The 17,064-nt window shown below is 45.1% G+C and overlaps 1 protein-coding gene across 3 annotated transcripts in view; it reads left to right on the forward strand.

Moving 5' to 3' along the window:
- The window catches only part of C1H10orf90 (chromosome 1 C10orf90 homolog), a 236,272-nt gene that overhangs the window by 146,537 nt on the left and 72,671 nt on the right, over positions 1-17,064 (forward strand). For all 3 annotated transcript variants that reach the window (XM_061192189.1, XM_061192210.1, XM_061192199.1), the window contains 2 exons: positions 5,689-5,780; positions 14,380-15,502. In XM_061192189.1, coding sequence (XP_061048172.1) covers positions 5,689-5,780; positions 14,380-15,502 — 1,215 coding nt within the window. The remainder of the gene's footprint in view (positions 1-5,688; positions 5,781-14,379; positions 15,503-17,064) is intronic.

Raw genomic sequence — 17,064 nt, forward strand, 5'->3', positions numbered from 1 at the left:
GAGGGGGAGGGGGAGGAGGGGGAGGAGGGGGAGGAAGGGGAGGGGGAGGAGGGGGAGGAAGGGGAGGGGGAGGAGGAGGAAGAGGAGGGGAAGGAGGAGACTGCAGTGGCAGCAGCTTGAGGGGAGTTGGTTGGTCCCTTTTTGGAAAAGCTGAGTTTGAGGGGGCTTGAAGGCAGCTGGTTCTAAGGGCTGGTGCCCACAGGTGAGGTCTGGGTCTTTCCTTGGCATTGGTCTGAGATTTGGTAGGAGGACCCAGAGGGAGTCAAGGAGAGAACCCACTAAAGAAAGGAAGACACAGTAGCCAAGAGGGAGAAGACAGTAAGAAGACCCCATTGTTCCAAAAGTCAACCATGAAAAGATGGTCCAGAGGCACCGGGTGGCTAACAGGGTCAGATCTCACAGAGGTGGTAGCTTAATTCAAATCTGAAAAGTGATTGTCTCTGAGAAGCATCTACTTAGAATATTAAGAAAGGGGTATCGCTGAGGGCAGGTGAAAATTCCGAGTAAACCTTGCCTCCTATCAGACTAGAAATGAGGGAAGCGTTTACAGTCTATGAAGCGGAAATGTGACTGTCCCATCTCTGTCCCTGATACACATGATAGAGATATGAAAACAAGCAAGCTCTCTGTACTAACGAAAGGCTGGGGCGTTCATTATTTACACACGACTTTGATGGATGGGTTCATTAGTCAATGCGTGATGTGGCTCGTCGGCTATTTTTGTACGGACAACTCAAGCCATGCTAGGTGCCGCATGGGAATTGTATGCAATGCCTTACCCGTATCCCAGGCTTCACGCAACATGCTGCTTGCATTTCCCAGATTGTATGGATTTCTCTGCTCTTACACGTTCCCTTGAGCCGTTTCCACTTTTCTCTTTTGCCTCTGCTTGGGCTGTGCCACCTTCTCCCACCCCACGTCCACTTTTGTCTAAATCCACCCCATTCCACACCTTTCCTTGGTCCCTTGGCTGGCAGGGCTCTCCCGGTGGCTTATTGGGGCCAGAAGTAGCCAGACTGTGACTTTCTCTTAGAGCTGTGGGAGGGGACAGCCTCTCCCTGCCTTTGCCGCTCGGTCCAGCCCGGGGCCTCCATCACCCTGAGTGCGGCATAAACTCCCGCCCAGATGGATCCCATCCCTGAAGCACTCTTCCCTCCAGGGAGGACATTGGAGTCCAGGAGAACCTGGGTCAGGACCTCATGCTCAGTTCATGTTGTCCTGCGCTTGGCCTCCGGGAAGGCCTCCAGGGCAGGAGTGGCTGTGGAGGAATGTCTCAGGCTGGTGGAGACAGAAGCAGTTCTATCTTTCCAACCATCACGGGAGAGAAACCCTCATCAGACGTGCCCATGCACTGACACTCTCCCCGGGCACAGAGGGCACTGGGCACCGCACACAACCAATTCTTTAACCAGCCATGAGTGGGTGGCTCACCAGGCTGAGTTTTAGTTTGCTTCAAAATAACAGCCCGCTGCCATTCCTGATGGCTTCATTCTCATTGTAAGCATTGATAAGAAGCCCCATTTTGATGCCCTAGGTGTGGTTTTCTAAAAGCCGTGGGATGATGGTGAATCAAAAGCACTCCCATCACCTTCTAGGGCCTAAAGTCACCATCCGTACAGGAGCTTGTTAGTCTAAGACCAGCAGTGTTCTTGGACTCGAGCTGCATGGAGTGTCCTAGAAGGCTTAGTAAAGCCCAGAAGGCTGAGTCCTGCGCCAGAGTTTCTGAATCTGTAGGTCTGCTGGTCAGTGGGTGGGACCTGAGAATGTGCATTTCTTTCTTTTTTTTTTTTTTTTTTTGGCCGCCCCAGGAGGCATGTGGGATCCTAGTTCCCTGACCAGGGCTCGAACCCATGCCCCCTGCAGTGGAAGCACGGTGTCCCAACCACTGGACTGCCAGGGAAGTCCCTGCATTTCTTTTTAAAAACATTTTTATTTTTTAATGTTCTTATTGAAGTATAGTTGATTTGAATGTTTTGGGTATACATTTTATATATATATATATATTTTAATATATATATAAAATATATGTTCTTTTTCAGATTCTTTTCCATTGTAGGTTATTACAAGATATTGAATATAGTTCCCTGTGCTATACAGTAGGACCTTGTTGTTTATTTTATATATAGTAGTGTGTATATGTTAATCCCAAATTCCTAATTTATCCCTCCCCACCCTTCCCCTTTGGTAACCATAAGTTTCTTTTCTAGGTCTGTGAGTCTATTTCTGTTTTATAAATAAGTTCATTTGTATCATTTTTTAGATTCCACATATACGTGATATCATATGATATTTGTCTTTCTCTGCCTGACTTATTTTGCTTAATATGATCATCTCTAGGTCCATCCATGTTGCTGCAAAGAGCATTATTTCAGAGAATGTGCATTTCTAACAAGTCACCCCGTGATGCTGAGGCTGCTGGCATGGGGACCCACGTTGAGAGCCCCCACTATTAGCCAGCACCGTGAGCTGGAACTACGTTGCACTTCCAAGAAGCAGAGCCTGAGGCAGGGATTAGGGGGCATGAGGGAGGGGGTGCTCTTCAGGACAGAACCATGAGAGAGAGTGAGGGAGGCCTGATGGGGAAGGTGGTGAGGAAGGATGGGTCTCAGGTGCAGTCTGGTCCTCGGTTTATGCTCTGGAACAAACAAAAGAGTTGCCCTGGCTTTTTTACCCCTCAGAGTCACCACTGGCTGTGGGCCAAGGTGGAGAAAAGTATAGACTTTGTCGAGGATGGTTCTCAGAGACGAGCAAAGCCATGAGCCTCTGACAGCTACTCTCCCAGCAGCCAGGGGAAGCAAGGCAATGGGGCAGGGCAGGAATAGAGTCAGCTCAGTGTTCTAGATCCATAGCAGGGAAACCGGAGGCCCTGAAGTGACGTAAACTACACAGAGCCACACAGCCAGTATTTGGACCTGGACTGCCCGACTCCTGTGACGAAACCCTGTCTGTCCTACAGGTGCTCAGGGCCCACCCACAGGAGTTGATCAGGCACCCTCATGCGTGGCCGTAGTCTCACCTCAGTTTTACTCAAAAACAGGCTCGTAACTCTAAGTTACAACTTTACCATTTGTGTGGATTCCCACACGCATTTTAAAAAATTTTGAATGTTGCAATCATGGGGTTCATAAGCCTTTGATTCCTTTCTTTCAGTTAATGTTGCATTGCAAGTACTTTCCCGTAGCGTCATCATTTTAAAGGCCCTACATTCCAACCAATACATCTACCTCAGGCTCCCCAACTAGGCTGTGATGGGCGTAATAATGGTCCCCCGAAATATGTCCACGTCCTCGTTCCCAGAACCTGCGAATATATTACCTTGCATGGCAAAAGGGACTCTGCAGGTGGCATTAAGAACCTTGAGATGGGAAGATTATCCTGGATTATCTGACTGGCCCAATCTAATCACAAGGGATGTGACGATGGAAACAAAGTTTGGAGTGATGAGGGGCCATGAGCCAAGGAACGTGGCAGCCTCTAGAAGGTGGAAAGGCAAGGAAATAGGGTCTCCCCAGCCCCTCCCACAGGAGTGCAGCCCTGTCGACACCTTGATTTTAGCCCAGGGAGACCCATATTGGACTCTGACCTCCAGAACTGTAACGTAATATGTTTGTGTTGTTTAAGCCACTAAGTTTGTGGCCATTTGTTACAACAGCGATCAGACACTCATACACAGCCCCTGCTTGTCTGACGGTGGCAGTCTCCCTCCTCCCTGCTAGAGATGATGACACTTCTCCATAGCTAATGCTTGTTGCATGTTGTTATAATCTGGGCATTGTGCTACGGGCTAGCGATTTAGGTCACTTATCCTTTTTTCAGAAACTCTGTGAAGTAAGCACCACTATCTCCATTTCATAGCAAGGAACCAAGGGATGCTGAGTCACTTGCCCAAAGTCTCACATGTAGCTAGAGACCCTGGGACTTTGTGGCCTGATTCCAGTGAGCATGGATGCCTTGGTGATAGTGGCCATCTGGGTCTGAGTGGGGGAGGTGGGGCAGCTGCCTTGGTCCTGCTCATTAACAGTCATAACCAGGGTCATTTATCGAGCATTAACCCCGCATCCCATCCCAGCCCGAGTACTTTACATACATTACCCTTAGTGCACGGATGGCAAGGCTGGGCAGGAGGTGTTATTATCTGCACTTTATGGATAAAGAAACTCAGAGCGGGTGAGCAACTCCCCTACTGCAGGTGAGCTGAGCTGGGATGCAGACCCAGGCCGGTCTGGCCCCAGGCCTGTGCTGACTGTGGAGTTCTTAAACGTGGTGCCACAGGACCAGAGCCAGGAGATTTCCGTCTTCATCAGCTTTATTGTCAGTTCATCATGATGTATCGACTCTGCAAAGAAATCCACGACATCTTTCAGGTCTTACATTTGCGCTTCACAGGAAGTAATCTGTGCACATCATCTTGGATGACTGTCTCTGTCACTCAATAACAGGGATGGATGGAGACAAGCCACAAGTCTAGGTCGAGCTGACGGGGGTTCTTTTGTCACCCAAGGACAAGACGAGACATAGGCTTTGGACGGGTCCGTGGTAGCCCTTGAAATTGCCATGTCCTGACCTCTTTGCAAACTCGAAAATACTATAGCATATCATTTTTCCCATAAAATGCTTTAAATTTTATCTGAATTCTTTAATAAACCCTTATCATGAGTTGATAAAGACAATATGCTAATTTAGAGAGCTGCTTTCTTAAATCTCTTCTTTCTCATCACCAGCACCAGCCGCTGGGAAAGCATTCTTTGTAGTCTTTTGGAAAATCACTTTCCCCGGAATGTGTGCATTTGTGGAAGTGACATTGTGACCCTGGGCTGTGGGGATGGGGCCACACAGACTCTCATCATTACCCCCACCTTCTTGTGTTTGACCCACATTCCTGCAATAGCAGCAAGACACGCAGGCAGACGTCCTAATACCGCTGGTTTGCCTCACAGAGTGCTTTGTTCTTCTACCCAGCTTTCCGCGAGGTGTGCAGGGCAGGATGGGTGGATGAGGAAATTCCGTAGAGCGACTCCGTAAACTCGTCCATTGTTTTCAGGCTGGTGGATGGTAGAGCCAGGACCAGAGCCCAGGTTCTACATTTCTTGGCCCACTGCTTTGTGCTTTTGGATCCGATGATATTCTCGGCTATTGCTACGGCCAGTATTTATGTGGAGGGTGGTCTACGGTGTCTCATTTATCCTCACGGATATCATCACAAAATTATCCTCAGATATTCCAAAGCAGTTTCAATATCAGTGTCTGAGTCGCTCAAGACTCCTTCTAAAATGATTGTGTTAAGAGGTTGGATAAAAGTCGATCTTGCAAGTTCAGGCTTTCTTAACTCCAGGGCTGTTGAGAAATCCATAGAAGTGATTCTTCTGCTGGGTGTAAGCTCAGGACATGGGTGAATGTGTGAGGGCTAAACTTGTTCAGTTATTCCTGAGTCTAGGAACATAAACAATGGTATGGAAGAAGGAATCTTGCAGCCTGATAAACTAAGTAATAAGGAGCTCAGAGCCTCCATGGAGGGGTGGAGTGAATGAGGGAAACAGACAAGGTTTTATCATGAGTCAGAGTACACTGGATTCACTATTGGTTCATATAATACTTGAGTAGACGACATTAACTTTTATAGTAAAGTTATATACTCCTTTTTATCCTTTTGTATACTAAAAAATAGCAATATTATCTCCCTTTGCCTAGGATTGCGGGACAACCAGTACAGTCCCCACGATCAAATTGCCCTTAAAAATCTCCAGTCTGATGTTCCAGAGAAGAAATCTGACTTCACTGAGGTAACATATGTTTCTAACTTCTAGAGTAGTCAGCAAAATGCAGCTAATTGTAAAACATGATCACCGGACTACTTGTGATGTGTTTGCATTTTATTTTGTTTAGTCAAAAATGGAACCAACACAGCAGAAAATCTAACCATCAATGACTAAGACTTTACATTAAAGTATGCAGTGTGTATTCAATTATTCCTTTATAATCTTGACCTATAATTTGTAGATTTGCAGTATCAAAAGAGAGTATGGTGATTGAATCTCAATTTTAAACCAAAATTAATCTGCTGGAGAGAGAGGATGATGCCATTTGGCATTGTGAAGGTGGAGAAGAGGTAGTTTGAAATCTAAGTTACCACAGGTTGTTATAACTGCAAAAAGTGTCAGTAGTCTCATTCGGGGAAGAAAATTAGAGGTCATATTTACAAAATGAAATGTTTCTGATTCTAGACAATAAAAATCTCTGTACACAGTGGTAGTATTGACAGTGTATCACATGCCAGGCTCTGTCTAACTGACTCATTCATCCTTACCATGATCCTGGGAGGGAGGTACCTTTGGCTCTCCATATCCACAGGTTCTTCTGTGGGTTCACTCAACTGCCGATTGAAACTATTTGGAAAAAAACTTCCAGAAAGTTCCAAAGAGCAAAACTTGAATTTGCCACACGCCAGCAACTCTTTACATAATATTTATATTTTATTGGATATTATAAGTAATCTAGAGATGATTTAAAATATGCAGGAGGATGTGCATAGGTTGTATGCAAACACTCTGCCATTTTACATAAAGGACTTGAGCATCCCTGGATTTTGGTATCTGAGGGGCTTCCTGGAACAAATCCCCCTTGGATACCGAGGGACAACTGTACTGTTATTATACCTATTTTGCAGATGAGAAAATTAAAGCTTCAATAGCTCCAGTAGTTGACTTGACCCAAATCTCGCAGCTCATAAGCTGTCTGGCTCCAGAGCTTCTGTTCTGATCTTGCTCTAAAGGGCTGGCATAGAGAAAGGCTCATTCCAGTGAACAGAACTTAAAATATGGACTTTTCTGCCTGAAAGAATTGTCTGAAGTGTTACCGTTTACAAGGCATCTCTTGTCTTTCACAAATGAAATTCTGCCTCCAACTTTTGTAATTCTAAGAGAGGGTGGAATTGTAAGAATTGATCCCTCATAACATTAAAGTAGCAAGGGTATCTGTAAAAAATAATTTGCCCCCTAAATGCTTATCTTAGGTATTATCCTTTGATTTAGCTTTGCGTTTAATAAAGTTCAACATTTCCTCAGAGACCCCAGGCCTGAAATCTCACATGATGGAGAAAAGACACTATTCTGGGACCTGAGATTTAGTCATCAATATTTAAAGCCATTTCTATGTGGAACACGGAGCTCCCTGTCTGAAGATTCAAAGATGGGTAGCAATAATTAATGTGTTCCCTGAGAGCAGGAGCAGGAACCCCAGGTTGCAGGGAGGGAAATGAGTTGGAGGAGCCGTGGACCATTGAGAACCATCCCTGGCAGGCGATGCCCCGTTAAGAAGGGGAGGATAATGTGAAGGTCAACTGCTACTTTTCTTTTTTAAAGAAAGATACCATCTGAAGATCTTTCCCACCTGTTTTTCACATTGAGCTGGTAAAGTTCAGCATTTTCCTGTTGATGTTATAATTAATCAGTTTGGTCATGAATGATATAGATCTTTGGGGCCATGTGGCTGGGTCTCTGTAACACACACACACACACACACACACATTCACATATTCACACTTGATTATTATCTATGACTGAGTTAACGCCCAGAAACCATACCTTCTAAACATCTGCTTTGTAGTGATCTGGATCATCTACTTTGATCAAAGCAGTAGTGTGACTTTCCCTCCTAAGTTTGAGCTTTGAAAGCTTGTCCCTGTGTGTTTGTTATAAGGATGCTGTAAGATGATGAAACACTCCAAACGGATGCCCTTCCTTTGTAACTGCCATAAATCTCCGCCTCTCCTCCAGAGCCTGCACAAGATTGATCACTTTTCCTTTCAAATTCATCGAAGCCATAGAAATGATATGCAGGCACTTCTTCAGCCAAGTGATTACTTAAAAGGAATGAAATATGGAACAGAGTTTTCTTTGTTAAAAAACAGTGTTTAAATTTTCCCTATAACAAAAAAAATGGCAACTTCATATAGACACTTAGGAAAACACAGAAATATAGAAACAAGAAAATATTTATATATTTCTTTCCCTTATTTTTCCCATGCATTTTTAAACATAAGACTGTAATGTATATCAACGTTTATAGCTTTCTTTTATTACATAACATTCCATCACTGGCAACTTCCCATATCATTTAAATTCTTTGTGATCTTTATTTTTAATTTCAGCAGAATATGATGCAGTGGTGCATGCCATGATTTACTTGCCCAATCCCCTTTTAAAATTCATTTAGATTCTTGCCAGGTTTTCACTGTAATACATTACACTGCATTGAATCCTTTGGATTCTAGTAAATGTGTGGAAAGATAAAAGTTGCAGGATGGAGAGGGGGAAAATCTCCAATTTTTCTTTTTCTTAAAATTTTAATTTATTTATAAATTTTTATTGGGGTATAGTTGATTTACAATGTTGTATTCGTTTCAGGTGCACAGCCAAGTGACTCTGTTATACATATACATATATCCACTCTTTTTTAGATTCTATTCCCATATAGGTCATTACAGAGTATTGAGTAGACTTCCCCGTGCGATACAGTAGGTCCTCATTAGTTATCTATTTTATATACAGTAGTGTGTATGTGTCAATCCCTGTCTTCCAATTTCCAATTTTTCCATTTTGTCTTAAAACCATCTTTCCCTATTGTTACATACCAGAGTGAACCCATACATTTGAAAACACTCTTACATTCAGGATGAAATACCACTATGTTGGCAGGTTACCTAGTGATGATGATACTAGATCAACCAAGTGGGAGTAAGCATGCTTGCAGCTAATGCAAAGGTAACTTCAGTTTGTATCTGTGGAGAGACAGGACCAAAGGCACCACTGGCAAATACAGTTGTACGTTGCAGGACAGCTATGGAAAAGGAAAGAATTGTCTCATGGAGAAAAATACAGGTTTCAAAGCTATAGATTGGATTCGGTGCTTATCCTTTGGAGAAATAAATTGCTACAGGAATGGAAGCATCCTAACTCCCGTGGTTCAGGATCTGATTTCCCTGATCATTTAATGTTTATCTCTCTCTTACTTCAATTTATGAAACGGAGTCCTTCTTAGCAATATGCCTTAAAGCATAAATATAAAGTTAAAAACAGTCAATAAAATGAATAGAACTATGAAAGCAGTTACCAGCACTACAAAATCATGCTCGAAACATTTAAAAGAAATCAATATCTTAAAGCAACATTTATGAAAAAGAGAGTGTACAAAGGTAGTGTTGTGTGGTGATGGTCAGGACATGCATGATTTGCTACAAAAGCCAGACACAAACCCCAACTATTTTCATTTGACCTCTCTCTGACCTTGAATGTCCTAAATACAAGATTATTTATCTAATCTTAAATACAAGATTATTTTCTTCCTTTCAAATCAAATCTTACATCAGTTAATTTTATTTTAGATAAAAGACATCTTTTTTCAAAGCCATGTTCAGTTAACGAAGGACAGATGGAGTGACACCTTGAAATAGCTTAACTGGGGAAGATATTTGATATAAAAGATGTGGTTACTTTTTAAGAAAATTTGTCCTGTTTCAAAAGTAGTTGGTGGATAGGAATATCAAGTAGCCCCTCTGCCTCATGTCTTTCTTGGTTTCCCAGCTCCGGAAGAAGAGCAGGACCCAAAGTGATGTCGTGTAGTCTGTTACGGACAGAATCGTGTCCCCTCAAATTTATATGTTGGAGTCCTAACTCCAGAACCTCAGAATGCGTATTTGGAGGCAGGGTCTTTAAAGAGGTGATTAAGGTTAAGTGAGGTAGTTAGGTAGGATGGGCCGTAATCCAATACAACTGGTGTCCTTGTAGGAAGAGATTAGGACATAGACACACGCAGAAGGAAGAAGATGTGAAGACACAGGGAGAAGGCTTGGAGGGAACCAACCCTGCTGACACCTTGACCTTGGACTTCTAGCCTCCAGAACTGTGAGAAAATAAAATTTCTGTTGCATAAGCCACCCAGACCGTGGTGCTCTGTTATAGCAACCCTGGCAAACTGATACTGATTTTTAAGAGGTTAGACCTTATCTTTAGTTATTTCATAGATCTCAATGAGAAAATAAAATTTCATAAATAGAACTTCCCATACAAGTGTATGATATAGATTGAAGGGCAAGGAGTACAGTGTTTCCTTTTTAATTTCTCTCAGTTTATTGGTTGGGGCTTTTGTCAAAGCTGAGTCTAAACACCTGAAAAAACTCAGTAGAATTTAACCTAATAATCCCTGGCCTGGCAATCTGATGACCTGCTTGATGTTATGTCTGGTCTGTTAATTCCATGAGTCCAGGAAGTTCCCTCAGCACCCAGCACAGAGCCTGGCACATAGTAGGTGCTCAATAAATATTTGTCTGATGAGTGAATAAATAAATGGTTTGACCATGACTCTATGTTATGAATAACAGAATTTGCATCTAAAATAGTTACTTTCATTCTACATTCACATTCACAAAATTTCACTGTATTGGGTATGTAATGGGTTATGCAACTCAAATAAACTCAAATGCATTCATTATAAACTCCTGTGAAATATGTATAATTTTGATATAAATACCCCCTCATTCCTCCATAGGTTTGATTATATCAGATATCCACTGATTTCTGCTAAATCACAGGACAAGTCACACCCTGGAGTTACATAACATGTTCATATCTTGAGAGGTACTTTCACACCCATCATTGGTTTTGATTTCCACAACTTCCGTATGAGGTAGAGAAGGCAAACAGATTTTTCTTTGGAACTGGGCTTCCTTCAGCATTGATCCCCCAGGAACAGTGTCACCCTGATATCCTGAGCAATGACAGAGCTTCAGAAATAAGTTCAGATTCACATCATTCATTATGTCTCTGCTTATCTGTTTGCATTGGATGGGATCAAAGTCACAGTAGCACTTGCCAGCCCCAAGGTAATGAAATGGTGGTTGATTCTCTGCCCATCCTTCTGGGCCTCTAGGACCTCCTGCCGTAATGCCCACAGCCCCAGCACAGCCCCAGCACAGCCCCGAGGGCGTCTGTCCAGTGTGGGTGGCCCCAGGCTCCGGGTCGTGGCTCCCCGACTCAGCTCAGGTGTGCAGTCAGGTTGATGTAGCCAGAGTCAGCGCCTTGTCTGCCCTTGTTCCAGGCTGAGATGGCCTTAACTCATTCCTAGACACACACCCCTTGTTTCTGACACTCCTTGTTTATATCAAGGCCAAGGCTCTCATGGGATCTTAAGCCTAAAGGGTGGGGTACCCTCTTAATGTTGGAGACCAGAGTACGAGGAAGGCTGGCCTCCCCACAAGAATTACTGTTTGCTCCTTGCTGTATAGCTGGGGAATCCAAGGCCGCCTCCAAGGTCCTGTGGCCAGTCTGGGAGCCCCAGGCTCAGGAGGGACCTCAGGAGGTCCAAGTTCTGGCCCAGCATCCTTTCTATCTTATCTGTGCAGAAGAATCACCTGGCAGATCCTTAAAAATACAACTTCTGGGCCTTATGCCCTGAGATCCTGATTCACCTTAGGTCTTCAGAGGAAAGGGTTTAGAAATCTGCATAAAATGCGGATTTAAATCCTAGGTGTTTTCTATGCAGGTGATCACCGGCCCAAACTTTGGGAAACAATGCACTCTAAGACCAATGCTGCCCAGTTTCCAAGATGGGTATTTGTTTTCAAAGACCAGCGTCAAAGGAGTTCCTTCTGGGTGTGATTATGCACTTCGTAGATTGCACGGGAACAATTATTATCAGAACGAAATGTAACTAAAACGGGAGTGATAGTGTTCAAGTCAAACAGCCTGGGGTTGGTACCAGGTGAACTTCAGTTTTCTTGTGGGTAAACTACAGCCATGGAACGTGCTAGGTGGAGGGCGGGGAGGCAGACGGAGGGGGAGGGGAGAGGGAGGTGCCTCAGGCATCCAGGTGGCTCTCAGCATTGCCGGCCTATGCAATCAACTGGAAGCTTTAAAAAGCACGGATGCCTGGGCCCCACCCCCAAGGATTCTAATGTAATTGTTGGAGGTGAGGCCTGCGCCTTGGGGTTTTTACAAGCTCCCAGGCGGCTCACGTGTGTAACCTGGGCTGAGAAACGCTGAAGAGGAGGCCCTATCTTGAAAGCGGGGGTTTCAAGCAGAGCCTGGCTTACACTGGCCATCTGGAAAAAGGTAGCCGTGGTGGGTTTTTTTTTTTGTTTTTTGTTTTTAATAAATTTATTTATTTTATTTACTTATTTTTGGCTGCGTTGGGTCTTCGTTGCTGCGCTCAGGCTTTCTCTAGTTGTGGCGAGTGGGGGCTACTCTTCGTTGCAGTGTGTGGCCTTCTCATTGCGGCGGCTTCTCCTGTTGCGGAGCGCAGGCTCTAAGGTGCACGGGCTTCAGTAGTTGCAGCACGCGGGCTCAGTAGCTGTGGCTCGCAGACTCTAGAGCGCAGGCTCAGTAGTTGCGGAGCACGGGCTTAGTTGCTCCGCGGCATGTGGGATCCTCCCAGACCAGGGCTTAAACCCGTGTCCCCTGCATGGGCAGGCGGATTCCTAACCACTGCGCCACGAGGGAAGCCCAACCATGGTGTTTTGATTTTTTAAAAAATGATTTTCAAAATGATGCTCCTATCCATTTCTTCTTCTTCTTCACCTATCTCTTGTCATCTTTTGAATTTGCAACTTACCACGTATCTTTATTATTTATTTTCAATTTTTATTTTATATTAGAGTATAGTTGATTTACAATGTTACCATGTATCTTTCAAATATAACAACGTGCCAGGTGATGGAGAGTGCCAGGAAAGCAAGAAAACAAAGGAAAAACCAGGAAGGACAATCTGTCCCTCTTCCCATATCTAATAGTAAGGACTACTGAGTAATAGTAAGGACGCAATGAGTAAGGACTGTTGGGCTAACATCACATGAGTGGGGGTCTTCCCATCAGAAGTCCAGCTGGAGGAGAGCATTCCACTAGTTGAGTAAATGAATATGCATCCTGCTCTAAAGAAAAGGCCACTGTGCTTTCTTATCCCGTCTTAGGAAAAGAGAATAATTTGCTCTCATCAAACGCAGGCCCTCCCCCTTTTTGAAAAGACCAGCAGTCCCATGACTGTCAGTGTTTCTCAAAGTGTGTTCCCTGGATCACCTATATCAGGGTCCCAGGGATGTTGGTTAAAATGCAGATGCCTGGACCCTACCCACAGACCTACAGAATCAAAGTCTCTGGAGCCCGAGGAACCTGCAAGTGTAACATCTCAGGTGCGTCTTAGGTACCTTGGCGTTTGAGAACTGCTGCTTAAGTGCTAAGCACCAGTTATGCCTTCAGGCTCCTGAAGTGAAGATCCTGCAGGCAGTGTGCGGTGAGCAGTTACCAGGGTTATTTTGGATGCTGTGCGGTTCACGCAAGGGTTCATTTTAAGCACGTAGATTAATGAATGCCAACATAGAGGCTCAGGATCCCGCAAGCATTCACTAGTGCTGGATGCACTCAGTCTTCCGTGTCGCTTTCTGCGGTGCTTCACGCACACACGTAATAAAAACAAAATGAGGGCAGAGTCTTCCTCTTGGTCTCAACCTGGTTAGATGCTTTATTAAAAATCACAGCACATTGTTTTGGACACACTAGTGAATTACTGTCAGGACATAGGATCTGCTGATTAGGAAGCAGGGTCTGTTGATTAGGAAGCATGCAACACCTTGATCATTATACTGGACAAAAACTCATGCTTATGCAACTGAGCATTGAAATGCAGGAAAATCGCATCTGTCTTGTTCCAAATCCCCACCCCCATCCCATTCTGTTATGAGATTGTCATCAGTGTGTTAGTCTGGGCAATTGTCAAGCCTGGGCATTTGATTTCCATTGTTTTGATTTCTGGACTTTGACCCCTGTGATGCCAAGCCTGAGTGAGTGACTGAATTCCAGTCTAGACCAGCAAAGATGGAAGGTTGTGCTGGGGAGGTGGGGACTGAGGGTTGTGGGGGGGTTCCTTGGAATCACATTTACTGTTTCCGTGGAGGAGCATGGACTAATCTCCCATGTACACCTGTGCCCCCAAATCCCAGCCCTCCTCCAGAATCCTGTCTTCCCTCCTCTGTGAGGCTGTGAACCTGTATTCAGGTGCTCCTGGGCCTGGTGAAGGTGATTATCAAAATTTGGCAATCCCCATGGACACAAACACCATTAAATAAACTAAGAACAGACACCCAGCAGAGAAAAACCAATTCCCCAGTCAGAGGAATTTTCCCAGAATGTTTCATCATTTCACAAACAGATCTGGGTTTCCTGCCCTTCAGATGCTCAGAGGTGTTGGGTGTCAGGTGCGTGTTGAAAGGCCTTGGATGAGAAACACTTGAGTGTTAGGAACAAAGATCTCCAGCATCCTCTTGGCCCTTGAAAGAGTCCCCTGCCTGCATGACAGTGAACTGCTTGAATAATTGCCATCTTTTTCCATTTGCAGGGGACTCTGGCATCTCAGAACACAAAAATGATTTCATCTATAGTCATTTCACAGCTGATTGATGAGAATAAATCAAAAGAAAATGGGGCCGAGTTGCCTGTGCCGTGTGCATATCCCATGAAGCTGTCGCTGGCTAATCGCAGCGGAGTCACCATTAACAGGGCCTTCGAGTTCCTTCCCAGTGGACTAGGAATTCAGACACCGGCGGGGGGGCGAGGCCCTGCGACAGAGCCGCCGCGCAAAGAGGAGAAGCCGTGCGGTGGCTCCCAGAAGGGATTTGCTTCCATCACCATCACGGCCAGGCGCGTGGGGCCCCCTGCCAGCACCCTGGTGTGGGAGGCTGTCGGGGACCCGCTCTGCATCAAGTGCAGGGCCCAGGAGGCTCTGCTTGGGGACCCCTCTGCTCTGGCTGGTGGTGCCGATCCGGGTCGGCACCGTGGACCTTTCACCTGCACAGAATTCTCCAGAAACAGCTCTGTGATGGGGCTGAAGGTCCCTGAAGCCCACGCACGGCTGTGTGAGGGACACGAGTACTGGATCACCCATGTGGACAGCAGGGAGGGCCATTTTTCTCCAAGCACCCCACGGTCACAGGCGGGAAAGAGCCCGCTGGTGTTCAGCTCCTGTGTCCATCTCAGAGTGTCTCAGCCGTGTCCAAATTCCATCTACTATCTGGACAGGTCCCTGTCTGTCCCCATTGAGCCACCTCGACTTGCTGGCCCTAAGATGCACAGATCCGTTCTGTCCCTCAACCTAAATTGCAGTTCACACAGGTTGACACCAGATGGGGTAGATGGCACAGCTAACGGAGCGCCAATAAGCAGAGCCCTGAAGCTGGAGCTCACGGAGGGAAACCAGAACCTCCTAGGCCCGCGCTGGAACCTAGGTTTGCAAGAACGTTTCTTGAAGGGAAACCCATCGTTGGGGCGGGTACATCTGGGGACTGCGGGAACCGGCATGTGTCCTTGGAGAGGCTCTCCTCCACTGGAAAATACAGATGCGGGAAGTAACCAGATCACTGTGAGAAAAGGGAAGGAGGACCATGCAGCTCATTGTCGCACCGGTGGTCATCGTCATGCCAACCACCTGTCCATTCACATCCCGGGCTGGAGTTACACGGCAGGTGAGTGACACTCCCATCCTCCCTGCCACCAAGTGCAGGCCCCTCCCCACTTCAGGTAATTGGTGTGATTTCCGAGGTGCGCAGTGAGTGAGCTTCTTCTACGTAACTTATTCCAAGAAGCAGTTCTCAGTAACTGCTTCCTCTACTCCACTCAAAGTTGACCGTTGATAGCTCCGTGTTGATGTCTGGTTTGGATAGATTTTCTTAGATGATACTTTTGTAGATTATGAAAGGCCTTCCCTCAAACGTTTGTTTCCATCCGTAGCTCCAGACCATGTATAATGAGTAGGGGACTCTACCCCAAGGGAAGTTCATTCAGGCCCTTGTCATTCCAAAACAGGATGAGAAGAGCCAAGGGCCGTCCACTCCCAGATGTTTTGTCCCTCTGGTATGAACATCTGCACATCTGGAAGTCTCCAGAGTTCTGCACTTTTCACTTTTCAATCGGGTAGTTGATGTTGATGGCTTGGCCTTAGAAACCTAGACCACAAAGCTCCATAATGGACTGTTTGTGTGTGAGAGTGTGTATAGTAATTATGGGACATTTTCAAAAAGAGGCAAACCGGGGACTCTCCACACCAAACAGCAGAAGCAGTAGTTTTCTGATTCTTTAGTTGTGTTTTCTGGGGCAACTCGGCTGGGATTTGATACCTTTCCGCCACTGCCAGGGCCAGGCAGAATTCCCAAGGTCAGCTGTCCTGGGCACCCTTTACCTTTCTTGGGAGATCGTGGGAAGAGGGGGGAGCAGGCCTTAGCCAGAGGCCAGACTTCTCTCCTTCCCTGTGTACACTTCCGCAAGAGACTCTGGTTTATGAATTAGTGACTTTCCACTTGGGGAAAATATTTAAAGATAATAGCGGTAAAATTGAAAATGCGGCATATGCATAATAATTTTACAGTGCAATTTTTGTCCATTAAAAGCTTTATTAATTAATAAAAATGACTGTAAAGCATTTTAAAGCTGTAATGTGAGTAGAAATGTTAAATGATGTAATTAATTTTAACAAGTGTATATATATTGAATGCTCAGAGATTTTTAAGGCAATTTGACATGGCTTTCAGACTGATTAGACTATTGAATGCGTCTGAGTCTGGCAGACTTATTGCAAGAAGGAAAACATAAGCAGCCGTCAGTGTTGCAAAGCTGGGCCTCACTTTGGGTTTTAAAGACATTTCTCAAGCCAGCCATTTCTTCTTCCTTGTTGATGAAGAGTCTGGAAATATACGACCTACATTGTTGTATGCTCCCCCATTGAAGCATATCCTAGTCTTTGTGCTGTGTCTCATGGTATGAAATAGTAACTTGGATTTATAGCACTTTCACCAAAGGAGCCTTAAAAATCACCAGAGCCAGATCTCAAACATCCATCTCAGAGGAGAGGAGCATGAACAGAGCAAATCCCTACGTCTTGTTTTTGGCTTTGGCGCCGACAAGATTTTTGATTGTGACTTTGTGAAATGACTACTCCTAGAATTGATTTTCTTAGGCAAAGAGTGCAAGTTAATTTTTACTTCCCATGGGCCGACTTCCCTCAGAATAGTTCTAACCCCAAAGATTCACC

This window comes from Eubalaena glacialis, chromosome 1 (genome assembly GCF_028564815.1).
Source record: "Eubalaena glacialis isolate mEubGla1 chromosome 1, mEubGla1.1.hap2.+ XY, whole genome shotgun sequence".
NCBI lineage: Eukaryota > Metazoa > Chordata > Mammalia > Artiodactyla > Balaenidae > Eubalaena > Eubalaena glacialis.